The following is a 27,674-nucleotide window of genomic DNA, read 5'->3' on the forward strand; positions in this document are numbered from 1 at the left end:
GCTTGGGGAAGTTCATTTGGATTTGCTGATTCTCATCAGCTAGCTCTCTGAGTTATGCTCAATTAATGTGGGGATGTTTTATCTCTTCTACATTGATTGAATAAAGCCAAAGCATTTAAAACAAGTCTGTGTAGCAAACACATGTTGTTGAAATTATGACAGCTGAACAATGCAATTCATATTTTCTGTTAAATAGCAGAACACTGCAAGTCATTGAACTAATAAAAAATAGACAACAGGAACTTTCCCTCATTAGCTAATTTTAAAGAAGACAGTAAAGACACAATAAAATGATCTATCATATTTTCATTATAAACTTTTATTTTCACATAAACACTTATAAACTACATATAAAAATACATTTGTAAACATACAGAGAAGCTTTGGTACCATAGCGTGTGTGTGGTGAATATTCTACATTATGTAGGGTGTGTGTTCTGCATTCTGTGTTCCTATACCATGTGACAAATATGTACAAGGAAGCATATCATCTATATTTCACTGGGAGTGTATGTAACGACAGGAGAACCTCTGTGAGTGGACTCTAAGCAAGTGACAAATTATCTCAGGTATCATATAATTACTTCAATAATATAGATTCAAATCTCTATAGCCACATTTCTGTAGAAGATCTCCTTGCATAGAAATGCTTATTTTATATCCTTTTGTAAGGATACTATAGGCCTACTATTTGTCTCTTTCATAGAACTTTATACAATACAAAACACTTCAAAGATGTCAGTCATCGTCACAGTACACAACAACGTACTAATCTTGTACCAGGTGTGCTAAGGCAGTGATATGCTCAGATTATTTCTCATTCAGTCAGTACCTCCGTGTAAAAACATACAATTATTTAATATCTCTCATACATCATTCAATCTCTTATTGACTGTACCTTAAATCCTTTTCTTGGAAATGTTTTCCTAAACATTGTAAAGTGCAACATTTATACAGAATTGTTTAAAACAAATGCTATATAAAATGTAAAAATCAATCTATATAAAACTAAAGACAACATAAAATGATATTTTGAGACATACCATTTACTGAGTGTACAATGTTCTGCTCAATTAAGGCTGTATGTTTAACTCTTCTCAAAATGAATTACATTCTCGCAAAATAACTTGGAGTAGAAAGTATAAAGTACGCATTTGTAACTAAAAAACACAAAAAATATCCTCAGTGCAACTAGAATGTCAAATCCAATTGATGATGAGAAGTATAGACGTCATAAGATTATGTGTTAATGTTTTTTTACTAACTAAAGTACCTGTCTGAAAATTTGAACTTTTTCGCACAAGCAAAATGTAACAGTACATGCTCCACTTCTAGTGATTTTCAAAACTGAAAGGGTTTTGGAGGCCTAATGTTTTTATCTTCATAACATAAAAATACAACACATTAGAAGACAAATCACCATAGAAACACTGCAATAGTGACCACAAAGCTTCAGTATTTTACAAATCATGAATCCCTAACTTAAAAGTAAATTATTATGTGATACTGGTCATTCCCTCTCTTCAAGATGGAGCATTTTGCATCATCAATCAACAATCATCAATGATTAAATATGTGTCACTCTCTCATAGTAAATATTGATTTTGAATAGATTTTCAGCATATCATTCTTTTGAAAGAACCAATTGTGAAATATTTGCTAAAGCAGTGGGAGTTGTTTGTGTTGTTAGGGTCGCCTTCTAATTTTCTACATTTTCTCTTAATCCACTAAAGCTGTTCTGGAATGTTGTTATACTTTCACCAAGTTCCCTGAAAGGCCTACATGAAGCTGTCTTCCGCTTCAGGTGTTCCAGAGGACTCCAGTGGAATCAGGGCCTGGTTGGCATGGAGATTCTCCTCCTCTGGAATGGTGTCTGCCTCCACTGTCTCCTGGGAGATGGAATCAGCCTCCTCTTCCTCCAGAGCCCGAGAACTACAGGGAATAACAACACACGTGTTCTTTCACAAACCAACCTGGGATTTTATGGCTTATTTCAGGTGAAAACTAGGCATTAAGCACAGTATGGCACCTATAAATTCCATGTAAACTATCACTTTTAATCCATCTTGGCTCGTCTTAGATTTCTGTTTAAATATCCTGTGTACTGTATGCACAATCCTTATAGCTCACAATGTATACATGGTAACATAAGACAGCTTTTGTCTCAATCCCACATCTGGCTGTGTGGGTTGGTGTTGTAACGATACAAGGTCCTCTAGAGTAAATCTGCCTCATCTTTCCTGCATGCCAAGCACTTGGCACACACCTGCAGTCAGTCAGTCATATAGCCGTATGTCAGATGGCTATACCTCGCAAGTTTTTTCTTTGGCATGTCGTCGGCCTCAGAGCAGCCTTCCACCTCAGGCTTGGGGTCCGGGATGGGGATGATGTAGTCGTTGTAGGAAGCTTCCTCACCATCTGCCTCCGGTCTGAAGTCCCCAGTGAGGGGGTAGGGGTTGGGGTCCTGGGGGGTGGCAGGGGCGGTGGAGGGGGTTAAGGCAGGGGTGGGGAAGGGAGAGGAGAGCCTGGGTTTGGTGTGGACCACGGCTGGGTGGTCGCGCTTGAAGAACTCATCGTTGACCTGGCAGTATCTCTACACCAATAAACAATCAATAACATATGTCAACGATCAATAAACACCCAACTGATACATGAATCATACATACATAATCGATGCACACATATTTCATATATGTCAACGTGGAAATACCTTGGTCCTCAGATGCCTTATATAAAGGGGAAGAACCCTGTATATGAATAGGGTACCTTTTTATAGCTGTCTGTGAGCATGTTCCCCATTGTGTGCACCAGAAACGAGAACTCTGGCCTTCTCTCGTACTTCTCATCCCAGCACTTCTGCATGACTTCATAACTGGAGGACAAGGTACAGAAAATATCAATTTAATTTCTTAAATTCTCTCTGACACACAAGACTAGAATCCTGATGACTCTTTGGGAGGGATGGTCTTCTTGGTGCCATTCTAGAGACTTACACTTCATTGGTGGCGTGGTCAGGTTTGGCCATTCGATAGCCTCTCTTTAAGGCACTGTAGAACAGCTCATTCATGGGCAGATCAGGGTAGGGGGCTCCTCCTGTCAGAACATAAAATAATATTTAAAGGCTGATCTGTTTGAATGTACTTTTTAAATCTTGAAGTCATGCTGAATCAGGAGTTTCCCAAAGTTTTATTTCCAAAGAAAAACGTTGTTTGCGAATCACGCGGCTTCACCCTAAATGAACAACTTCTCAATAGGTGCTCTTGTTGTCACGGCAGTTCCAAAAACGTTTTTAATATCCCCAAATTAATTCATTATAAACCCTGACTGTAGATAACAACAAGAGCTCATCTGACCCTGAAGACAGACTCAGGATTAGATCATCTGATAGACAACTTTATTGCCTGTCTGTTTAGACACAGTGAAACCTTTATATATACATTTTAAATAAACAAGGTCATGTAATCTAAAGCTGCACTCATACTACTACTAATATTTCTGAATGTGAATGAACTCCAGTTAATGGGTTGTTTCAGTTTAATCAAACAGTAATCTCTTGTCTTCGATCTATCTATTAATAATTAATGGTTTCTGTTTCATGTATGTCCTCGTACCCAGGGTGAAAATCTCCCAGAGCAGGATGCCATAGGACCACACATCACTCAGGGTGGTGTACAGGTTATGGAAAATACTCTCTGGGGCCATCCACTTCAGAGGAAGGAACGTCTGAGAGGGGGAAGAGGTCAGAGGTAAGATTAACATCAGCCAGGTACTGAGAAGTAACAGCAGCAGTTATGGCTAATTACAATTGAAGTAGGTTGAAGGTTGTAATCTATGGTGTTATCTTGCTGTTATCTTTCAAACTTTACGTAGTGGTTACCATAATGGTAATGTAATGTTTCATGTGTATGAGTGACCCTGAGTGACCCTGAGTGAGCCTGAGTGACCCTGAGTGACCCTGAGTGAGCCTGGCACTCACGCTGCCTTTGGAGACGTAGTTGGAGTCGTGCATGATGTCTCTGGCCAGGCCAAAGTCACAGATCTTCACCAGTTTCCCCTCACAGATCAACACATTCCTGGCAGCCAGGTCACGATGGACACACTGGGGAGGACAGGATTCAACAACAGGGTTACAGGGAGACATGGTCAGCTGGGACATTTAGTACAGATAATGAAGTATATTCTATATGCTGCTCTGTACTTTAATTACCTGGCACAGAAAGAATAATGCATAAATATAGAGCAATAAAGTTTTGATTCAACTAAAATAATACAACATAACATAACATACGTTCTTGGAGGCGAGGAACTCCATACCCTTGGCCACCTGGTAGCTGAAGCCGATGAGGTCAGAATAGCTGAGGGTGGGGGAGTCACTGATGAACAGGGCACTGTCCACTGTGGTCTGGTCTGGAGGGAGGGCAGAAACATGTATGGAAGGGTTCAGAGGTCAAAAAGAGGAAGGAGACAATGTAAAGGTGAATAGGTGTTCAGGTGCTACACATGGACAGTATATACAGTATGTGAATAGTGACGTCTACATGCTAAAATACACAGAGAGGCTTCTGGAGGTCAAATAAACAATAACACTGTTCTTTCCTGTTTGCCCGTCAGCCGCCCATCCTTTCACATGTGCTTCCCATATGTCTGGCATGCAATAGACAAGTGGAGGCTGGTGGGAGGAGCTATAGGAGGACGGGCTCATTGTAATGGGTGAAATGGATTTAATGGAATGGAGTCAAACATGTGGTTTCCATATGTTTGATGTGCTTGATATTCCATTCCAGCCATTACAATGAGACAGTCCTCCTATACCAGGCTCCCATTCAATAGACCTACATTATACAAAGTATACAGTACGCTTTGGCTTTGTTATTAGCATGTATTTCTTGGACCTTGTTCCTGGTAAAGGTGGTTATGGTAGGGAGACTCGTAGGGAGAAGGCTGGATGTCAGTGTATTTGATTGTGTCTTTCAGCTCCTGCATGGGGACGTACACCGTGGGCTCGTCCTTACTCATGTCCATGTAGCCACCGTCAAACTCACTGCCAAATAACACGTAGCTGCCAAGATATTTGGGACACATTAGGATAATGAAAAAATAAAATATATACAGTGGGGAGAACAAGTATTTGATACACTGCCGATTTTGCAGGTTTTCCTACTTACAAAGCATGTAGAGGTCTGTAATTTTTATCATAGGTACACTTCAACTGTGAGAGACGGAATCTAAAACAAAAATCCAGAAAATCACATTGTATGATTTTTAAGTAATTAATTTGCATTTTATTGCATGACATAAGTATTTGATCACCTACCAACCAGTAAGAATTCCGGCTCTCACAGACCTGTTAGTTTTTCTTTAAGAAGCCCTCCTGTTCTCCACTCATTACCTGTATTAACTGCACCTGTTTGAACTCGTTACCTGTATAAAAGACACCTGTCCACACACTCAATCAAACAGACTCCAACCTCTCCACAATGGCCAAGATCAGAGAGCTGTGTCAGGACATCAGGGATAACATTGTAGACCTGCACAATGCTGGGATGGGCTACAGGACAATAGGCAAGCAGCTTGGTGAGAAGGCAACAACTATTGGCGCAATTATTAGAAAATGGAAGAAGTTCAAGATGACGGTCAATCACCCTCGGTCTGGGGCTCCATGCAAGATCTCACCTCGTGGGGCATCAATGATCATGAGGAAGGTGAGGGATCAGCCCAGAACTACACGGCAGGACCTGGTCAATGACCTGAAGAGAGCTGGGACCACATTCTCAAAGAAAACCTTTAGTAACACACTACGCCATCATGGATTAAAATCCTGCAGCGCACGCAAGGTCCCCCTGCTCAAGCCAGCGCATGTCCAGGCCCCTCTGAAGTTTGCCAATGACCATCTGGATGATCCAGAGGAGGAATGGGAGAAGGTCATGTGGTCTGATGAGACAAAAATATAGCTTTTTGGTCTAAACTCCACTCGCCGTGTTTGGAGGAAGAAGAAGGATGAGTACAACCCCAAGAACACCATCCCAACCGTGAAGCATGGAGGTGGAAACATCATTCTTTGGGGATGCTTTTCTGCAAAGGGGACAGGACGACTGCACCGTATTGAGGGGAAGATGGATGGGGCCATGTATCGCGAGAGCTTGGCTAACAACCTCCTTCCCTCAGTAAGAGCATTGAAGATGGGTCGTGGCTGGGTCTTCCAGCATGACAATGACCCGAAACACACAGCCAGGGCAACTAAGGAGTGGCTCCGTAAGAAGCATCTCAAGGTCCTGGTTGGCCTAGCCAGTCTCCAGACCTGAACCCAATAGAAAATCTTTGGAGGGAGCTGAAAGTCTGTATTGCCCAGCGACAGCCCCGAAACTTGAAGGATCTGGAGAAGGTCTGTATGGAGGAGTGGGCCAAAATCCCTGCTGCAGTGTGTGCAAACCTGGTCAAGACCTACAGGAAACGTATGATCTCTGTAATTGCAAACAATGGTTTCTGTACCAAATATTAAGTTCTGCTTTTCTGATGTATCAAATACTTTTGTCATGCAATAAAATGCAAATTAATTACTTAAAAATCATACAATGTGATTTTCTGGATTTTTGTTTTAGAATCCGTCTCTCACAGTTGAAGTGTACCTATGATAACAATTACAGACCTCTACATGCTTTGTAAGTAGGAAAACCTGCAAAATCGGCAGTGTATCAAATACTTGTTCTCCCCACTGTATATATATTCAATGTATGTATGGCTCATTTTTGTAATTGACAGTGAATGTATTTTTTTTCTCCCATTCATATGTGGTTATACTTGATCCACCCCTGGCCAATATAACCTCTACTTTATCTTCCAAACAAAGACCTGAACCGCATGAGGAGGTAGCTCTCACCCTTTCCTCTGACTGAGAGGGGTGCTCCCTCCAGAGACTCTGCAACCAGAGTCCTCCTGGTTCTTTTCAGCGTAGTACTGCAGGAACGTGTGCTTGTTCCTGTGTAAGTAGTCCACCAGGTCTCCATAGCGACAGTACTCCGTCACCAGGTAGAGAGGGCCTGAGATGTGGAAGTCACAAAAAATGACAATTATTTATCTTCACCAGGGAATAATTTGTGTGTTACACATGCAATTATGTGCTTAATCAAAATTAAAGTTAGTAGCTATGACGTTATAGTCTCCTTAGGCAGATGGGTTGCCTCCCACATTAACAATGCTCCAGTATACATGCTGTTGCCCTAGGTATGGGATTTCAGAGGCTAATGACTTTAGGTTGCGATTGTTGCTGTGGTGATGGGGGCGGAGCTCACCCTGTTTGGTGCAGGCTCCCAGCAGGTTGACGATGTTGAGGTGAGGCCCCAGGTGGCTCATGATCTTCAGCTCTGACATCAGAGCCTGGGTCTCACTCCTCCTGGCCGTGGCTGGTGGTCAGAGGTCAGAGGACACAAAGGTCAGAGAACATGAAACAAGACTGAAACTGGATTGTTGTCTAACCAAACAAACCAACAACAAGTTGGCTAAAGCAGAAACATACTTGTTTAAAGCTGCATCTGAAGATAATTGTTATCGCTTACATTTGAGCATTTTCACTGCCACTTTTGTGCTGGACTGGGAATGACCGAGACCGTAGGCGGTCGCCTCGACCACCCTGCCGAACGCCCCGGACCCAAGAGTACGACCTGGAACACAACACAAGCATTGCCCAAATCAGAACAGTCAATATGTCAATGTTTTAACTTGTATTGTCCCTATTAAATACACTATCAAATAAATATTGGGGGTATCCGCATAGACATCCTGTGTATCAGTTGAGGCTTCTCAGAGGAGGAAGGGGAGGACCATCCTCCTCAGTGAATTTCATAAAAATAAAAATGTAGTATTTAAAAAAAAGTTATCCTGTTTAGATAAAACTATATGAAATACAGTATATTCACGTCACCAAACAATTTATTAAAACACACTGTTTTGCAATTAAGGTCTACAGTAGCCTTAACAGCACTCTGTAGGGTAGAACCATTGTTTAGCAGGAGGACAGCTAGTTTCCATCTTCCTCTGAGTACATTGACTGTAATACAAAACCTAGGAGGCTCATAATTCTCACCCCCTTCCATAGACTTACATAGTAACTATGACAACATCCGGAAGACGTCCTCCAACCTATCCGTGCTCTTGCAGCATCAACTGATATGTTATCCACCCAATCAAAGGATCAGAGAATGAATATAACACTGAAAGCATAAGCTACAGCTAGCTAGCAATGCAGCGCATAAAATGTGATGAGTAGTTGACTCAAAGAGAGAGAAAGACAATAGTTGAACAGTTTTGAACAAATGTATTTATTTAAAAATGAAGGAGAAGCAAGAGAAAGAGAGAGAGAGATTTAGTTGTATTTTTTTCACTTTCACTTTCACATGTACAAATTACCTCAACCCTACCTACCTCTACCTACATGTACAAATTACCTTGGCTAACCTGTACCCCCGAACATTGACTCGGTACCGGTATCCCTGTATATAGTCACATTATTGTGATTTTATTGTGTTCCTTTTTTTTTCTTTTTACTTTAGTTTATTTAGTAAATATTTTCTTAACTCTATTTTCTTAAAACTGCATTGTTGGTTAAGGGCTTGTAAGTAAGCATTTCACTGTAAGGTCTACACCTGTTATATTTGGCGTATGTGACAAATAACATTTGATTTGATTAGATTTTGATTAGATTTTTTGAACTGCATGATTGTAGCGGGTTTACTAACACGTTAGTTCTAGTAGGTACACAAATTTTTTTTTTTTCACTACATGGCCAGAAGTATGTGGACACCTACTCTTCGAACATCTCATTCCTAAATCATGGGCATTAATATGGAGTTGGTCCTGCCTTTGCTACTATAACAGCCTCCACTCTTTTGGGAAGGCTTTCCACTAGATGTTGGAACATTGCTGCAGGGACCTGCTTCCGTTCAGCCACAAGAGCATTAGTGAGGTCGACCATTGATGTTGGGCGATTAGGCCTGGCTCGCAGTCGGCGTTCCAATTCATCCCAAAGGTGTTCGATGGGATTGAGGTCAGGGCTCTGTGCAGGCCAGTCAAGTTCTTCCACACCGATCTCGACAAACCATTTCTGTATGTACCTCGCCTTGTCCACGGGGGCATTGTCATGCTGAAACAGGAAAGGGCCTTCCCCAAACTGTTGCCACAAAGTTGGAAGCACAGAATTGTCTAGAATGTCATTGTATGCTATAGCATTAAGATTTCCCTTCACTAGAACTAAGGGGCTTAGCCCGAACCATGAAAAACAGCCCCAGACCATTATTCCTCCTCCACCAAACTTTACAGTTGGCCCTATGCATTGGGGCAGGTAGTGTTCTCCTGGCATCCGCCAAACCCAGATTCGTCCGTTGGACTGACAGATGGTGAAGGGTGATTCATCACTCTAGACAACACATTTCCACTGCTCCAGAGTCCAATGGCAGCGAGCTTTACACCACTCCAGCCAACCCTTGGCATTGCGCATGGTGAACTTAGGCTTGTGTGCGGCTGCTTGGCCATGGAAACCTATTTCATGAAGCTCCCGACGCACAATTATTGTGCTGACGTTGCTTCCAGAGGCAGTTTGGAACTCGGTAGAGAGTGATGCAACCGAGGGCAGACGATTTTTCCGCGCTACACGCTTCAGAACTCGGCGGTCCGGTTCTGTGAGCTTGTGTGGCCTACCACTTCGCTGCTGAGCCGTTGTTGCTCCTAGATGTTTCCACTTCACAATAACAGCACTTACAGTTGACCGGGGCAGCTCTAGCAAGGCAGAAATTTGATGAACTGACTTGTTGGAAAGGTGGCATCCTATGACGGTGCCACGTTGAAAGTCACTGAGCTCTTCAGTAAGGCCATTCTACTGCCAGTGTTTGTCTATGGAGATTGCATGGCTGGGTGCTCGAATTTATACACCTGTCAGCAATGGGTGTGGCTGAAATAGCTTAATCCACTAATTTGAAGGGGTGTCCACATACTTTTGTATATATTGTGTATGTTGACTATGACGTTAATATGGTGACAACGATGTAGGCTGTGTTTAGCAGTTAGCGGTTATGATATGAAGGTTTGCTTGGAAAGGTTTTTTCGCCTTGTCACAGACAGCTGATGTGTTGTGCACTGAAGTCCACAAGCTAAGGGAAATGGTGAGAGGAGTTGAGTGCTTAGATGCGAGAAATAATTATACAATGTCCAAATGAATCATGCTGTTTGTATGTGGCTGCTATGAAAGTGAACTGTGTTTGCGTATGATCAGGGGGGTATTCATTCCGCAGATTCTGTTGAAAATGTTTCTTAAACGGAAGCAAACGGAATGAAACGGGGATAAACATACCTGAATTTTTCCAACAGAAACTCTTGTTTGCAACTGCTGGACTAATGATTACACCCCAGATTAGCTAGATGCAGGCAAGAGTGTGCAAGGCGGTATTGAATGTGTCAATGTCTGTCACCTTGATTATTCAAATTTCTCTCGACCTGTGCAACTATGTTGTAAACTATCATTCTTAGGCTAGGTTGTAGCAACCTCATGATGGGTATATGGAACATTTGAGTATCATGTAGTAGCCTAAACCTATCGATGTTACATTGAGCTGGGTGAATGGAATATGAATGACAGTCATCCAATATGCTGTAATAGAAATAAGGCCATACTCAAAAAAAAACTTAAACGGCACCGACCGCCACTGCAGTGTATATTGTACATTGGTACCCCCTTCTCCGGTGGTTCCTGGTCCTTACCCAGCACCAGGCTGTCTCGGGCCATCTCCCAGGCCAGGTCGTAGGGCAGGTGGATGGGGTCGACGTAGATGTACTCATGGCCGTCCAAACTCACCGACTCTATCACCTTCCACCTGATCTCATAGCGAGGCTTCTGAGGCAACACAGAATAGAGTTACCCAATCACTCAGGGACATTGAGATACCATGAGTGAGTTAGTAGCAGTACTGCATTGTGCATAGTTGTTTTAACATTGTTCACTGTGTCTTCTCTGTGTAGTCTCACCTTCCTCCACACAGCGATGAGGATGATGATGGAGATGATGAGGATGCCCACCAGGGGTAGAACCGCAGCCAACACTGCCACCTGGGAGAACAGAGCTGGAACACAACACGGAATATTAACATCCAACTATTACATTATAGACAGACAGAAGTCTACAAAGAACATTTATTCCTAGTATAACATTCACCTAGAACATAAACTATTAATTATCAGATTTGTTAGTACTGGACTGGAACCAAGAGGCTGCATACCCTGCAACTATTCAGGACTTGAGTTGCCTACTTGATCCTTCCTTGAATACAGTATGTGTATGTAAATACATAGAACCCCATATATAAAATAATGTATTCATATAATAACATCAATATTGTGTCTTATATTTGAGATACGTACTGCTGGACACCAGTTTGATGTCCCTCCTGCGGACTCCTCCCTCGTTGCTGGCCTCGCAGCGGATGGTCACCTGCTGGGTCTTGTGGAAGGTGACCTGGCTGCGGACCTGGCCCACCTTACGGCTCTCATTGAAACTGATGTTGGTCTGGACACTCAGGGTCTCAGGGTCTGACACCAGGGGCTGCCACACTGTGCTCCGGTTACTGCACCTAGGAGAGATGTTACAACGATAATCAATAGTCCAGTAGTACAGGTGTACTACTACTGCTACCTCTACTCAGGTGTGTCAGAGGTAAATGCTGCCAGCTAATGCACTCAGAGCAGACTCGGGTATAGAAGCAGTCTAATAACCCATAGTTGGCCTGACATCAGTTTAAACTGCAATTACTAAAACACAAACAGCAAAAACTAGTGTCAGCAAAGTGTGCCCTCTAGTGTTCACAGTGTGACAGAGTCCCAGACACTGTGATGATGATGATGAGGATGATGATACTCACTTGAGCATGCTGTCACAGCTGAACCACTGGATGGAGGGGGAGGGGACCCCCTCGGCCACACAGGTCACTGCATGCCTCTTCCCTGGGAGGTGGTGGTCCGACAGGTCTGTGATCTGAGGGGGGACTACACAGAGAGGGATACAGGGTTAGGAACTACTCTAGATGATAAGTATAGGTAAATGTTGAGCCACGGTTGCCTCTCCATAGTCTTAAGTCTAAATTGACTTTTTATCCTCATCACCTCTCCTTAATTTGCACTGATCTCAAAGCGTAGGGAGGGTGAAAGCAATGGACCATGGTGGATGTAGTTCTTTCAAATCAGTGCTGATGACGAAAAGGAGGAGTCACATAAGACTAATGAGATACACCCCAATGGTTTATATTGCTGTGAAGGCGACTCACCTTTGACCTCCAGATCAAATGTCACTTCCTTGGTGTCGTCTCCGTTGGCGACAAGAACAGTGTAAAGTCCCTTCTGTTCCGTCCTGATCCTCACCAAGGTCAACATGCTGACGTACCTGAGTTAGAAGAGTAAAGGAGAACCACACCGTTAGAAACGTCATGAAATCACATCCTGGATAAACCATATTTTAGCAGGACTAAATCATCTTAAACAATCCATCAACATCTGTAAGACCCTAAGACCTTCTGAGACATCCAGTCCCTATCAGTCAACACCAGATAAGAGCAGCAGGTAACCCAATCCTCTCAGACAGCAAGACTACATCATTTAACACCCAGCAGGAACCAGAGACAGGCTAACACCATCTCTGAGAGGGTAAATTCCCCAATGAGTGGCTAACGTGATGCATTGCATACCATGCAAGTGTGATTGTAAATCCTGTTGATCTGTTGTTTTGATTTCATGCAACGACAAATAGACCAACTTATTGATAAATTCAATCTCCAAATTGGTTAGAATTGATCGTCGTCCAGGTGGTCTGACCTGGTCTCGTGCTCCTGCCTGGTGATGACAGTGTTGTCTCCGTTGACGGTGGCGTTGTCTTTGGTCCAGCGGACATGTGGAGCGGGGTAGGCCTCTATCTCCACCCTCAGCTCTACGTTCTGGTGCAGCTGTGCTGAGACGTTACGCTCCTGGACAGACCTCAGCTCCACAAAGCCTCGCTCTGACGGAGGAGAAAGGTTGTCATTAGTGACCACATAATAAGTAGAGCACCTCTGTTTACATCCTGAAAGAACATGTGGCCTGCAGGAGGGAAGAAATAGACTAATAGGATCAAACAGAAAGACTGGCACCCAGGCAAGGGAAGAAATCATTAAGCCTTTACATCGTGATCCATAATTCTATACCCAGTGCTCCTATATTCTGGTGCACAGTATGAGATAACCTATATACCATGATATCAAAAGTACCTTGTATTAAATGCACTGTTTTCAGTTTATTGCTGATTAGTTACAGTGTACTGTACTGTATACAATGAGGTGGTTATTATGTGCTCTATTGAACTGGTTGGAATGAGGATCTGTCATTTCCAAAGGGCTGTCCAGAGCATTGGTCCAGAGCCCTGGAGAGAGACAGAATCACAGCAAGCATACCCTGGCTCTGAATAAGGCAGTTTATACATGCTTGGTTACTGTGGCCTAAATATAACACACCTCAGTGGGCTTAGGCTAAGCATTCACAGAGGCACGACTGTAGCTTAGGCTACATCCAATCCTCAAAGACGGAGAAGGTGAAAGAGAGAAATGTTGGGTTTACCCTTCAAAAAACATTCTGTTGACTTCCAATTTGCAGCTTGTTAGCTGCAATTAAATTGAATGACTTTTAATTATTTGAAGTAACTTCAGAAGTTAAAAACACAGATAAAATACATTTCCAGTTTGCACTGCTGTTTCCGATTCTATACAAACCCTCAGATTGGAGAATTTTGTCCATTAATGTTATCAAAAATAATAATTCTATATAATTTGATTTTAATTGATGGTGGTCTCACACAAAACACATATGCTTGTTTTCTCAGTGACAATAGCAAGCTACATGAAAAAGGAAAATAAATCAAATGTGGTTTATTTGAACAGAATTCTCTCTCACCTAGTGCATGGGGGTTCATGTTATGAATGGTGCTCTTTCAGTCTAAAAAAGACCCATAATAATAAGCAATCCAGTCATAGTTTGTTTTGAGAGAGTCTCTCCCTGTCTCCTTCTCACCGAGGATAGTGATGTTGACGTTGGCGGTGGCACTCTGGTCCTGGACACCCTCGTGAACGTGACACACGTACTGCCCTGCGTTGGCCAGCGTCGCCTTAGAGAAGATGAGGCAGGAGCGCATGCTCTGGGACGACAGGACGTCGGTCAACGGCTCAATGGAGTCCACCTGGCAAACACAGGAGAGTAAAGGGATGCATCAGTAAATGTTTAGGTCTGTGAGAAGGCTATTGAAGTACCAACTAAGTAATCATAGCCGTGGGAAGTACGGTTGCTAGAGGTGCTGCAGCACCCCCTGATAAATTGAAATACATTTCCCCAAATTACATTAGAAAATAGCAACTTTGTTCCATTGTGGCAATAGACATATCATCTATAGAAGGGTTTTGGAACCTCTAACCCTGGCAATTTGCCTGTTAAAGGAAAATTCCACACAAAAACGATATTTTGGTAGTCCCAAAATGTTTTGCATGTCAGCAATCACATTTTCAAGATATATAACTTTCAAAATACTGAAATACAGCCGGCAAAATGCATCATACCGGCTGTATTTCAGTATTTTGAAAGTTATATATCTTGAAAATGTGATTGCTGACATGCAAAACATTTTGGGACTATATCAACAATGGTCTAATGAAACAAATACCAAAATATAGTTTTTGGGTGGAGTTTTCCTTTAAACACATGGGTACGCTGCAATGGCCGCCAGGCCTGACTTGAATGGGAACTGCCATCTATGTACAATATTTCTATGGTTGGTTGCAGGTGTCAGTTTCCCTTTCGCAAATTTCAAAATACAATTGCGAGAAAAATTGACAGTTTGGAAAGCATATGCCTACTGCTGAAAAGAGAAGACTAATCTGTCTGCTAACCATTTTTATCTCAACAACTTTTGAGCGATTCTGAGCGAACAGCAGTAGTGAGTAAGCTAGGCTTCATCGTCAACACTGGGTTAGCCAGTGCCACTGGAACGTTTATTTAGTAGCCTACTGAAGCCTATAATATATATATATTCCTAATAATACTTACAATCTGTGTCTCTTCATCGGCCTGTTTGCATTCAAGACCAGGTCGTTTTTATTGCCCTCAGTTCGTCACTGTCAGAGTAGACACTCATTGCGGTCATTTGTGGTATTTAAAAATATTATACTAATGTCTTCTATCATAAATGTTGTAGAATTGCATGAAATGCGTTTATATAACCTTTTTTTTTTTACCCTGCTAAAAACGTTTCCCCATATGTGGAAATTCTAAAAACGCCTCTGCTCAACTGTATCCCATTACGCAAATGAGTTTATAGATGCATGCAATGCTTTATTATAAAGGGATTCTTTTTTTCAACTCAAAAGATCTTCTTGCGGTTATTCCTATTTAAGTAATATAAGATTCTACAAGTTTAACAGGAAGTGTTGATTTTATACACTTGTATAAGTATTATGTCAGTGTCTGTGCATTCAAACTTAAAACACTTTCACCACCATAAATGTACTGTATTATCAATAATGATATGAAAACCATGCGTCTGTTGTGAGTGAGATTCAATGGGGATTTAACACATCTAGGTGTGGCTGAACAGACATCTTGATGTAATTTAGTCTACGCCTCCCCGGGACGAGTGAAGGGAAAGTCAAACAAAAGGCCATGTTCTCTTCTTCTCTCTTCTCTCCCACTCACGTCTCTGTTGGGGTAGTCCCAGGAGAAGAAGACCAGCTCCACTCCGTGCACCGTGCAGTTCACTGTCAGAGGCTCGCCCTGCTTCAGCACCGTCTTAGACGCATTGACGTAGGCGTCGATTGTCTCCGGGACTAATTCGGGAAGTGTGTGGAGAGAGAGGGAGAAAGGAGAAGAGAGAGGAAGGGAGGGAGGGAGGGAGAGAGGAAGGGGAGGGAGGGAGGCAGAGAGGAAGGGGAGGGAGGGAGGCATAGAGGAAGGGGAGGGAGGGAGGGAGGCAGAGAGGAAGGGGAGGGAGGGAGGGAGGCAGAGAGGAAGGGGAGGGAGGGAGGGAGGCAGAGAGGAAGGGGAGGGAGGGGAGGGAGGGAGGCAGAGAGGAAGGGGAGGGAGGCAGAGAGGAAGGGGAGGGAGGGAGGGAGGCAGAGAGGAAGGGGAGGGAGGGAGGGAGGCAGAGAGGCATAGAGGAAGGGGAGGGAGGCAGAGAGGAAGGGGAGGGAGGCAGAGAGGCAGAGAGGCATAGAGAAAGGGAGGGAGGCAGAGAGGAAGGGGAGGGAGGGAGGCAGAGAGAAAGGGGAAGGAGGGAGGCAGAGAGGAAGGGGAGGGATGGAGGGAGGCAGAGAGGAAGGGGAGGGATGGAGGGAGGCAGAGAGGAAGGGGAGGGAGGGAGGGAGGCAGAGAGGAAGGGGAGGGAGGGAGGCAGAGAGGAAGGGGAGGGAGGCAGAGAGGAAGGGGAGGGAGGGATGGAGGGAGGCAGAGAGGAAGGGGAGGGAGGGAGGCAGAGAGGAAGGGGCGGGAGGGGAGGGAGGGAGGCAGAGAGGAAGGGGAGGGAGGGGAGGGAGGGAGGGAGGCAGAGAGGAAGGGGAGGCAGAGAGGAAGGGGAGGGAGGTAGGCAGAGAGGAAGGGGAGGGAGAGTTCATTGTTATTTTTGAAACTGAGATACAACAGCTTGATAGCCTTTTAAGTGACACCAATAGATTAATACCCTTGTGCAATACTGCAATACTTTGTTAAATCCAGACATGCACATCAACAATGCCATACAGTACAGAGCATGTAATTACAAGCTATAGGTTTGAGCAGACAATAGTGTTCTTCTCTATACCAGCCCCATCTCCAACCCCATGCCCCTTCCAGGTACCCACCAACAATACTGAAGACGTAGAAGGCCTGGGACTCTTTCTCCTCCCCGTTCAGCTCCCCACGACACACATAGGTCCTGTCCTCCAGGGCTGCCTTGTAGCCCTCACTGGGGATGTAGACCCCCTTCAGGTGAATGTCACTGTCCCTCTCGTAGAGGGTGACGTTGATTCTGGGATTGGTGACCACACAGGGGATGGTCCCCTCCTCGCTGGTCTTGGTCACCATGCCGTGGGAGCTCTCAATGAACCACACATCAGGGTCTGTGTGGAGGAGAGGGAGAGGAACACTTAGCTGGAGGGATAAGAGGAATCATTTCACACCATGAGAGAGAAAATAAGATTTACTTCATATCATGATTGAACCAAGTTTTTAAGGCCTAAGAGCTGAGATCGCTGTTACAAGATATAATATTTGCCTGGGAATTATGAACAAAACATTTGACTAAGCTAACCTAACTGTGTAGGTTATTAGCTGTGACAGAGTGTAAAGTTATTCTCACCCTGCACAAAGACAGCCACCTCTCTAGCCTCGTCAGTCCAAGCCTCGGCACAGACGTACACTCCTGTGTGTCTCCACGTCACGTTGTCCAGAATGAGAACACTGGTTGTGTTTTGGTTCTCCACTCCAAAATAGGGAATGTCTTCATCCCGCTTGAACCTCCATCCGACCGTCCCCCAGCTGGAACAGGTGAAGATCATGGAGTCGCCCGGTGTCATGATGACCTCGCTGTTGCTAGGGGAGATCTCCACGCAACGGTACTCAGGGCATAGGTGCAGAAGAGCTGCAGTCAACACAAACAAGGAAAGGTCAGGTTTGGGGTCGAACAGCTAGATCTCCAGGTCAAGGGTCAAAGGTTAAGATAGCAATAACAACTCAGAAATCCATCCAATTACAAAGTGATGAGGGATGTGAAGAGTCTGGAGGTGAAGGGAGGACGGACAATAATGATCTTTTTAAGCTGGTAGACGCTCTTTGCCTTCCATATTAAAGAACAATGCCAACAATCTCAATGGCAAGTTAGCTGGATACTAGGGCCAGGCGTTTTTCCCCTACCACGTAACCTGACCAGGAAAGACCCAGGCCCTAATTATGTTATACAGTATATTTTTTATGATATTTCATTAGCTTGTTCCTCTCACCTGTTAGTAGGGCTGTCAGATGGAGAGTGGACACTCTGACAGTCCTCATGGTGACAGGCTACAGGAGAGATGTATTCTGCAAACAGATTCAAAACAAAAACACTGTGAATATTGTAGTCTACATGATAGCCCTTGTTTTTCTTCACTACATTCCTTCCAGTATATTGAGATTTACCCATGCGTTAAAGACAAAACTACACACACACTCCCCACCCAATCAAAGGCTGATTTACAGTCCAAGGCTGATTCACAATCAAAGGCTGATTCACAATCAAAGGCTGATTCACAGTCAAAGGCTGATTTATAGTCAAAGGCTAATTTACAGGCAAAGGCTGATTCACAGTCAAAGGCTGATTCATAGTCAAAGGCTGATTTACAGTCAAAGGCTGATTTGACAAACAAGCTGATTGAGAGAGAGATATAGACGACTCCAAGGCTAGTGTTCGGGTGTTGTTCCCTCCTACGCTGGTTAACCAGTGAGCTCAGTCATGATGACAGCTCAGAGCTCTGGACATGGGGAGAGCAGGACTCACAGTTGGTCTGAACATTCTGAACTCATAACATCTCAATAATATCTCCTCACATATACAACTGATACGCTCATATCATGAAGGATGTCTTTTACCCCTGGAAGACCAACAGGGTTAGGGCTAACCAAGAGGGGAGCTTACAATATAAATCACATGTCATGACTACACAATCTGTTCCTTATCCAAAAATACTGTTTGCCACAGAAAGAGCACAGGTCTAATCATAGAGATAGAATAAACAGAATAGATGTGGCTCTTAGAATACAATGGAAGGTCACTCCCCTCTCAATAAAGAGATGTGAGTTCTGTACACAACATTCCTGGTTCTATGTTCTGAATGAGTTCACAGAAGAGGTATGTGATGGCTCGCTGAACACGGACAGAACAATGTCGGAGAGTTTTTGTTCTTGTTTTTGACAGTGTTCTGTCCAACTAACAAACAGGTCAGTGTGTGCAGCTCCTCAACACTCAGTCAGCAACAATGCTGCTGGGTCTAAAACTATTCAACTGTCATGTCGAACCACTAATGGGATTCCAAGTAAACAAATGTAATTAGGCAATAGAGGCGGCCACAAAACAGCAACAACAAACCCTATTTGGGGTTTTGTTTATATACTGATGGGGTGCTATGGTGATACAATGTGTAGCTTCGTGTTTTAAAACTCAACGCTGTGGCAAAATCTTCCCCTGTATAGTTCACTACCAGACCCCTTTGGTGACATTCCCCCGTATAGTTCACTACCAGACCCCTTTGGTGACATTCGAGACGCAGACAGATTTTGTTACTTTAAAGGCAGTGTCATCACTTGAGCTTCAACATTATGTCAGAGGTCAATATGGGTCAAAGGTGGCATGGCTCATCTCTCACTGACCACGTACAGCCAATAAGAGAGCAGGAAAGTATTCCTGAGTAAACACTGTATCATAATCTTGGAAGACAGAGGGAGAGATCTAGAACATAGAGAATGTGACGGAAGGAGGGATGCAGGGGAGGAGGGGAGGAGAAAAGGAGGAGTGGTTGTTGTTGTGGTAGAAGTGGGGGGGGTTAAGGGGAGCAGAAGCAGGCGTCTGGAAACAGTTCAAGATAGATCACAGGCCTGTACGCAGGACGAGGGTGGGAAACGGAGAGAGGGCGGAAGAAAGGAGCCTTGGGAATAGAGGGAGGAGAAGGATGAGGAATCCTTTGAAGGAGTCAGTGGATAAAAAAAAAAAGACCTTTACAATTATTTGGGGCACTAAATTGTGTTTATTTCTATTTTGAACTGGATGACTGAAAGTGTACTATTAAAAGCATGTGTAGTAAACTTCTCCAACTTCTAATCTAATCATGATACAACTGTGGCACAAGGCAAACTTTCATTCATTGTCCCATACATTATATTCAGGTTGAAATACTGTAAATGGATGAATTGTTCTGTTAGAAGTAAACAACAGAATAATAAAACATGCTGAAAAAAGTATTAGTGTTAGTTTGCTTACTGTAAAGCTTACTGTAAAGCTTACTGTAAAGCTTACTGTAAAGCACTTTGGGTATTGTAGCCTATGAAAGGTTCTATATAAATAAGATGAATTTGTCATAATGTTAAATCCCTTGACTACCCAGCTAACAGTTACTCAAACATAGATACAGTGTATCTTTAGAGCTTGAAGCCTTGAAACCACTTCCATTCCAAAAACTGAAACCCTTAAACCATTCCAACAACATGACTCGTACATTTCCTCCCCAGTCTCCATCCTCCTGGTTCTAGGCTAGCTAGGGCCCTGTGTCATGTTTGTATTTTTGTTTGTATTTTTGACTTTATGTTTTGTTTACCCCATATGTAACTCTGTGTTGTTGTTTTTATCGCACTGCTTTGCTTTATCTTGGCCAGGTCGCAGTTGTAAATGAGAACTTGTTCTCAACTGGCTTTCCTGGTTAAATAAAGGTAAAAAAAATAAATGTTTTGATTGATTCCCGTTTCAGTATTTTTTTTGTTATCTCACACTCTCAGGCTCATGGGGATGCAGACACACACACACACACACACACATGCAGGCACACTTACTGGCAAGCATGCACACACACATTCACAAAGATACTCACAAGCACACATGCACACACCCCCACGCACACACTCACTCCACGCACGCACGCACACATGTGCACACACACTTCACCCCCTCTGTGTCACTGGTGTACAGTACAGTTCAAGTTCCCACAGTGTTAATGTGAAACCTTCCCAGGCCCGCTGATCCACTGGGGACGGTGGCGGGAGCGCCAGAGCCTAGAGGTCACGCCATCCCACAAGGCCATGCGTCACAACACTCAGAGAGTGACTGGCTACCCGGGAAACCACACATCAATATTTATGAGCACAAGTCACCTCAGTGTCACGGATGAAGACTGTACGATGATGAGTGTCGAATCTGGTGACAGCGGTGCACGTGTCACTTGGTTCACGGAGTCAACTCTGATTATAGCTATTATGACAGTGATTAATAATGTAATTGAGCTCGTAAGGCAAAACTGCTGTGGGAAACTAGAAAACAAATGATTTTTTTACTGCAAATAAATTGCATGACATTCCTTGCATCTTACTTCAAACCACATGTAACCTAAGCATTATATGTGAAATTGTAATCTCTGCCAGTTTTGATCTTATTTTAGGTGTTAAAAGGACTTCAGAGGTAGAGGAGAGGGGGGTAGAATAATGTTTACATAGTGGACATGAGAAGGGTGGTGTGTTCCCTGGTGGTCCAGTGGGGACGTTGGTTTGAATGAGGGCCTTTGAGGAAGAAACTGACCAGTAAACCCTACGGAGCTGACAGGGACAAACTATCTGAGATCAGAAGGCCAAAACATCCCAGTGGAGAGGTCTGTAGAGTGGACATCAGCGGTGACCCTTAGGATAGATAAAAACTCTCACTGCTTATGCTTAGGGCATTAACATGCTTCTGGGAAAGACAGACTGCATCAGGGACTCTGTGGTTTTATAGAGTGAGGCTGTGGGACTGTGTAAGAAGATACAAATGTGCAGAGTAGATCTATGTCTAGGTCAGGCCTCTGAGTGAGGAATGGAGCGTTATGAAGCATTATGAAGCGTGAAGAGAGGGTCAGAGGATTGGCAGAATGCTCTCTGACAATGAACCATGGGAGGATCTGCCAAGAGGGCCTAGCTGTGTTTCAGTAACCCTGAACAGACCAGATAATACTAGCTGCTGTTGAACCAGTTCATCCCAAAGGAGATGGATAAAAATACATTGACTTGGACCATAGTGACATGATGCACGTGAAGCAACACTGTTGAGTAACATTTGGACAATGGGCAGCAAAGTGATGTCACAATCACCACACTAACCACAATCGGAATCGTACAATCTCGTTGCCATTAGGGAGGTATGGAGTATGTTTGTGATGTCACAATCAATGTTCTTTTCTCATTGTGACGCTACAATTGAAGGGTGTTATCAGGCTTGAGTGGTCAGATACAGTGATCTAGTACGTGATGTCCCGTCCCCCCATTGGCCATGGGCAAAGATAAGTGTTTGCATTAGAGATATCATAGTAATCACCATGCAGATTAAACTGTGTTCCCAGAGCGTGAGTTTCCCCAGGGTTGCTGGGAATCCCATGGCTGATTGACCCTTCCCACCCGATATGGAGGATGGTTCGACCCAACCCCACCAGGGAGCATGCAGGCGGCCAGGCCACGCACAGGCGCAGGATACAGCTAGTGTGTAAACTGACTTCCCTCAGCAGCCTTTAAGCTTTCTGGATCTCTGGGGATTATCTATATACTGGGCTGTGTTTGAATTAGACATCTGGCAATGATGTTGCAGTCAGTACATGATGAGGTGGGAACCACTTTCCCAATCACATTTGCAACCAAGCGTTTTCCTTACTGAGTGAGTGTGTCCTGAGGGGAAGTGGGGAGGCAGTGTAAAAAATAAATAAAAAGACAGACATGTTTCCAAAAAGCTTCTCTGAGCACATCTGGAAGGCCTTGACTTCCTGTATGGGGAAACATTTGGCCCTGTGTGGGCGTGAGATGGTGAATGATCAGTGATGCTGCAGATCAACAAGACCAATGGTCCTCTGTAGCTCAGCTGGTAGAGCACGGTGCTTGTAACGCCAAGGTAGTGGGTTCGATCCCTGGGACCACCCATACACCAAAAAAAATTGTATGTACGCATGACTGTAAGTCGCTTTGGATAAAAGCGTCTGCTAAATGGCATATTATTATTATTACATAGCAAAGGCCAGAGACTGAATACAGCACAGGCCAGTGACTGAACACAGCACAGGCCAGAGACTGAACACAGCACTGGCCAGTGACTGAACACAGCACAGGCCAGAGACTGAACACATCACAGGCCAGAGACTGAACACATCACAGGCCAGAGACTGAACACAGCACAGGCCAGAGACTGAACACAGCACTGGCCAGTGAATGAACACAGCACAGGCCAGAGACTGAACACAGCACAGGCCAGAGACTGAACACAGCACAGGCCAGATCCTGAACACATGACAGGCCAGAGACTGAACACAGCACAGGCCAGAGACTGAACACAGCACAGGCCAGAGGCTGAACACAGCACAGGCCAGATCCTGAACACATGACAGGCCAGAGACTAAACACAGCACAGGCCAGTGACTGAACATAACACAGGCCAGAGGCTGAACACAGCACAGGCCAGTGACTGAACACAGCACAGGCCAGAGACTGAACACAGCTAATGGCCAGAGACTGAACACAGCACAGGCCAGTGACTGAACACAGCACAGGCCAGTGACTGAACACAGCACAGGCCAGAGACTGAACACAGGCCAGAGACTGAACACAGCACATGCCAGAGACTGAACACAGCACAGGCCAGTGACTGAACACAGCACAGGCCAGAGACTGAACACAGGCCAGAGACTGAACACAGCACAGGCCAGAGACTGAACACAGCACAGGCCAGAGACTGAACACAGCACAGGCCAGAGACTGAACACAGCACAGGCCAGATCCTGAACACATGACAGGCCAGAGACTAAACACAGCACAGGCCAGTGACTGAACACAACACAGGCCAGAGGCTGAACACAGCACAGGCCAGTAACTGAACACAGCACAGGCCAGAGACTGAACACAGCTAATGGCCAGAGACTGAACACAGCACAGGCCAGTGACTGAACACAGCACAGGCCAGTGACTGAACACAGCACAGGCCAGAGACTGAACACAGGCCAGAGACTGAACACAGCACATGCCAGAGACTGAACACAGCACAGGCCAGTGACTGAACACAGCACAGGCCAGAGACTGAACACAGGCCAGAGACTGAACACAGCACAGGCCAGAGACTGAACACATCACAGGCCAGAGACTGAACACATCACAGGCCAGAGACAGAACACAGCACAGGCCAGAGACTGAACACAGCACAGGCCAGAGACTGAAAACAGCACAAGAAAACTAGAGACAGAGAGAAGCACAACACAAAGGATAACACCGGTTCAAACAGACAAATGAACACAGACCAACATGACAACTCTACACAGGACAACACAAGGGACAGAATATTATTAAGATCAAACACATTGTGGAACAGAAAAACAAGAGATACCACAACAACGGATAGAACACAATCTCAGACGTTACAAACTAAACAGAGAAGTGACACGCTGACAGGCCGAACACAGTTTATGACACAACACCACAACAAAGACAGGAGAGCAGTACAGAACAGAGAACAGACACAAAGCTTACTGTCTATACTCAACACGTGTACAGGACATGAACAAAACAAACCTCTCAAACTTTGTGATCACCTTTTTCCATTACAGAACTGTGCTGTGATATAACAAGTGTAGTGGTCAACAGTATGACTAACAGCACAAACTATACAGTACATGGAGTGGACAACTTCCAAATCACAGAACTAATATAGTAGCATACGTGTACACATCATTGTCATCCCCCTGCTCTTCTGGAGCCCTCTTGTGATAACAGAGTCAGTCTCTGACATTGACCCTAAAGCAGGCCCTTGGCATGGTCTGTGGGAAAAAAACGATCCAGAGTGTCCTTGTTAAAATAAACCTCTTTTTTATTGTTCCTCACAGAGGAACTCAATCCCCCTGAGACAAGACTCCTGGTCTCCGAGCAGCCGAACCACAATGCACTGCTTCCAGCCCCCCTCTCTCTCCTAACGCTGCCTCAACCTCAGTCTTATCCTCTTTGACTTACCCACTTGGCACAGATGTCATTTCAATGTCTAGTTTGGATTTACATTTGGTTGAGTTGTCAACTAACGTGAATTCAACGTGAAATCCTTCATGTCATTGGATTTAGGTTAAAAGTTGGGTGAAAAAAAGAGTCCATTCCCTTACGTTGATGACTTTTTGCAAATCCATTCAGTTTTCCACGTTGATTCAATGTCATCACGTTAACTTTTTGTTGTTAAATGACATGGAAACCACGTTGATTCAACCAGTTTTTGCCCAGTGGGTAAAGAGAGACAGTAAAACTAAGACATGACCAAACCCACACCCAAAGTTTAGGGAGATTTTAGTGTGAGATTTCAGTCCAGATATATAGTATCTTCAGCATGCTGTACATACTGTACAGGGCAGTATATTTCATCTACTGTGGCACTGGGTACGTGGTCTACACAGTACAGTACCTCACTGTTCTCACAGATCATTTCCCTGTGCAGCAGGAAATCCAAACTTGTAGTATATTCAAGGTTAAAAAAGTATCCTAAAGTTTTTTAATTTCCACTTAAAAATGTCAGACTTGATTTGCCCTGACGAAAAATTGATCAACCCCTTCAAAAATATCAGTTTATTATAATCCACATAATAATTCACATTTCCTGTTGATGCAGGATTGTTTTCCTGCTGTGAGAAACTAGTCAAATTAACATATGACACCTGTACCATAACCACCCTGTCATCTGTGAGAGGGGATACTCCTGAGTGGCGCAGTGGTCTAAGGCACTGCATCTCAGTGCTAACTGTGCCACTAGAGATCCTGGTTCAAATCCAGGCTCTGTCGCAGCCGGCCGCGACCGGGAGACTCATGGGCGGCGCACAATTGGCCCAGGGTAGGGGAGGGAATGGCCGGCAGGGATGTAGCTCAGTTGATAGAGCATGGCGTTTGCAACGCCAGGGTTGTGGGTTCGATTCCCATGGGGGGCCAGTATAAAAAAATATGTATTCACTAACTGTAAGTCGCTCTGGATAAGAGCGTCTGCTAAATGACTAAAATGTAATGTAAAAAATGGGATATAAGTAACACTTCTGGCCTACGACCCTTTTCCATCCATAACTGTAGTGTGTAAACGATATGTCACTGGAACACAGATGTATTCTATTGCAGATACATCTACATGACAGTTGTTTAACATTCTTGAATTGACCTATTTCTACAAGTGACACATTTATTATTAGGTTTGCACTTTGGTTTGATCATGGCTGTAAGAACAGCTTCAGAAGTGCCAGACAACACAGACTAAATCAGAAAGACTTCACCATTGCGGAAATACCAGACATTTTTCCCACTACTGAAACTTGTCTGACACTGTGTCACATTGTCTTTGGCAAATGAACTGTAACTTGTGTTTATAGAACCAACAACACCTGGTTAACTTAGCTCTACAAGCCTAATGGATCTTAGCTTTCCTGCAATTATACTACTGACCCTTCAGCAAGGGTCACACAGACCATCTTCTATAGACTAACTGTTAACCAGGCTCTGTCGTAGCCGGCCGTGACCGGGAGACCCATGGGGCGGCGCGCAATTGGCCCAGCGTCGTCCAGGGTAGGGGAGGGAATGGCCGGCTCAGTTGATAGAGCATGGCGTTTGCAACGCCAGGGTTGTGGGTTCGATTCCCACAGGGGGTATGAAAAAAATAATGATAATGTAAGTCGCTCTGGATAAGAGCGTCTGCTAAATGACGTAAATGTAAATGTAAATGTTAACTTTCCTGTTTGTAGAGTACATGTACTACAGCTTTCTGCCAAGAGGTCTGGACCTTCATGGTAGTGTGGTAGTGTACGCCGGGGATGTTGATTCATGCACCACTCCAGCTGTTCACCCTAAATCACAACAAGTCCAAGATGCAAATTGAATGAGACATTAGAGCAAGTCCCTTGCTCTATTGTTTCCCCTTCTCAAAATGCACCACAGTGTCTCCCAACCACCCCCCTGTCTCAGCCTCCAGTATCTATGCTGCAATAGTCTATGTGCTGGGGGGCTAGGGTCAGTCTGTTATATCTAGTGTTATTCTCCTGTCTTATCCGGTGTCCTGTGTGAATGTAAGTATGCTCCCTCTAATTCTCTCTCTCTCTCCCTCCCATCCCGGAGGACCTGAGCCCTAGGACCATGCCTCAGGACTACCTGGCCTGATGACTCCTTGCTGTCCCCAGTCCACCTGGTCATGCTGCTACTCCAGTTTCCACTTTTCTGCCTGCGGCTATGGAACCCTGACCTGTTCACCGGACGTGCTACCTTGTCCCAGACCTGCTGTTTTCAACTCTCTCTCTCTACCGCACCTGCTATTTCAACCTCTAAATCCCCGGCTATGAAAAGCCAAGTGACATTTACTCCTGATGTACTGACCTGTTGCAACCTCTACAACCACTGTGATTATTATTTGACCCTGCTGGTCATCTATGAACATTTGAACTTCTTGGAGAAAAATCTGTTATGTACTGTTATAATCTCCACCCGGCACAGCCAGAAGGGGACTGGCCACCCCTCAGAGCCTGGTTCCTCTCTAGGTTTCTTCCAAGGTTTCTGCCTTCTAGGGAGTTTTTCCTATCCACCGTGCTTCTACATCTGCATTGCTTGCTGTTTGGGGTTTTAGGCTGGGTTTCTGTATAGCACTTTGTGACATCTGCTGATGTAAAAAGGGTTTTATAAATAACATTTTATTGATTTGATTGTTGTTAGATTATCATGGGTAAACATATCTGGTGTCTGAACTGAAGGGCCCTACCGCAACAGAGGTGTGTCAGACTTGTTGCTTGGGAAGCTGTGGGTTCAGGCTAGCTCCTATATAAATGAAGCTGTAAATGCTGCCAAGAAGGAGAGGAGGGTAGAGGAGAGGAGAGGAGAGGAGAGGAGAGGAGAGGAGAGGAGAGGAGAGGAGAGGA

At 44.3% G+C, this 27,674-nt stretch overlaps 1 protein-coding gene across 1 annotated transcript in view; it reads right to left on the reverse strand.

Moving 5' to 3' along the window:
- Positions 1-307: 307 nt before the first annotated feature.
- LOC311104800 (platelet-derived growth factor receptor beta-like) overlaps positions 308-27,674 on the reverse strand; it is a 34,825-nt gene continuing 7,458 nt past the window's right edge. Inside the window, exons 2-23 of the mRNA XM_084146723.1 lie at positions 18,018-18,093; positions 17,378-17,659; positions 16,881-17,138; positions 15,742-15,872; positions 14,071-14,236; positions 12,847-13,027; positions 12,303-12,418; positions 11,901-12,024; positions 11,404-11,612; positions 11,011-11,105; positions 10,747-10,879; positions 7,554-7,658; positions 7,290-7,400; positions 6,878-7,037; positions 4,893-5,059; positions 4,289-4,407; positions 3,977-4,099; positions 3,612-3,723; positions 2,994-3,093; positions 2,767-2,872; positions 2,310-2,593; positions 308-1,932 (exon numbers count right to left, since the gene is read on the reverse strand). Of these exons, the coding sequence (XP_084002849.1) occupies positions 1,779-1,932; positions 2,310-2,593; positions 2,767-2,872; positions 2,994-3,093; positions 3,612-3,723; positions 3,977-4,099; positions 4,289-4,407; positions 4,893-5,059; positions 6,878-7,037; positions 7,290-7,400; positions 7,554-7,658; positions 10,747-10,879; positions 11,011-11,105; positions 11,404-11,612; positions 11,901-12,024; positions 12,303-12,418; positions 12,847-13,027; positions 14,071-14,236; positions 15,742-15,872; positions 16,881-17,138; positions 17,378-17,659; positions 18,018-18,066 (3,285 nt within the window). The 5' untranslated portion in view covers positions 18,067-18,093 and the 3' untranslated portion in view covers positions 308-1,778. The remainder of the gene's footprint in view (positions 1,933-2,309; positions 2,594-2,766; positions 2,873-2,993; positions 3,094-3,611; positions 3,724-3,976; positions 4,100-4,288; positions 4,408-4,892; positions 5,060-6,877; positions 7,038-7,289; positions 7,401-7,553; positions 7,659-10,746; positions 10,880-11,010; positions 11,106-11,403; positions 11,613-11,900; positions 12,025-12,302; positions 12,419-12,846; positions 13,028-14,070; positions 14,237-15,741; positions 15,873-16,880; positions 17,139-17,377; positions 17,660-18,017; positions 18,094-27,674) is intronic.

This window comes from Coregonus lavaretus (genome assembly GCF_964263955.1).
Source record: "Coregonus lavaretus genome assembly, chromosome: 29".
In the NCBI taxonomy this organism is placed as follows: domain Eukaryota; kingdom Metazoa; phylum Chordata; class Actinopteri; order Salmoniformes; family Salmonidae; genus Coregonus; species Coregonus lavaretus.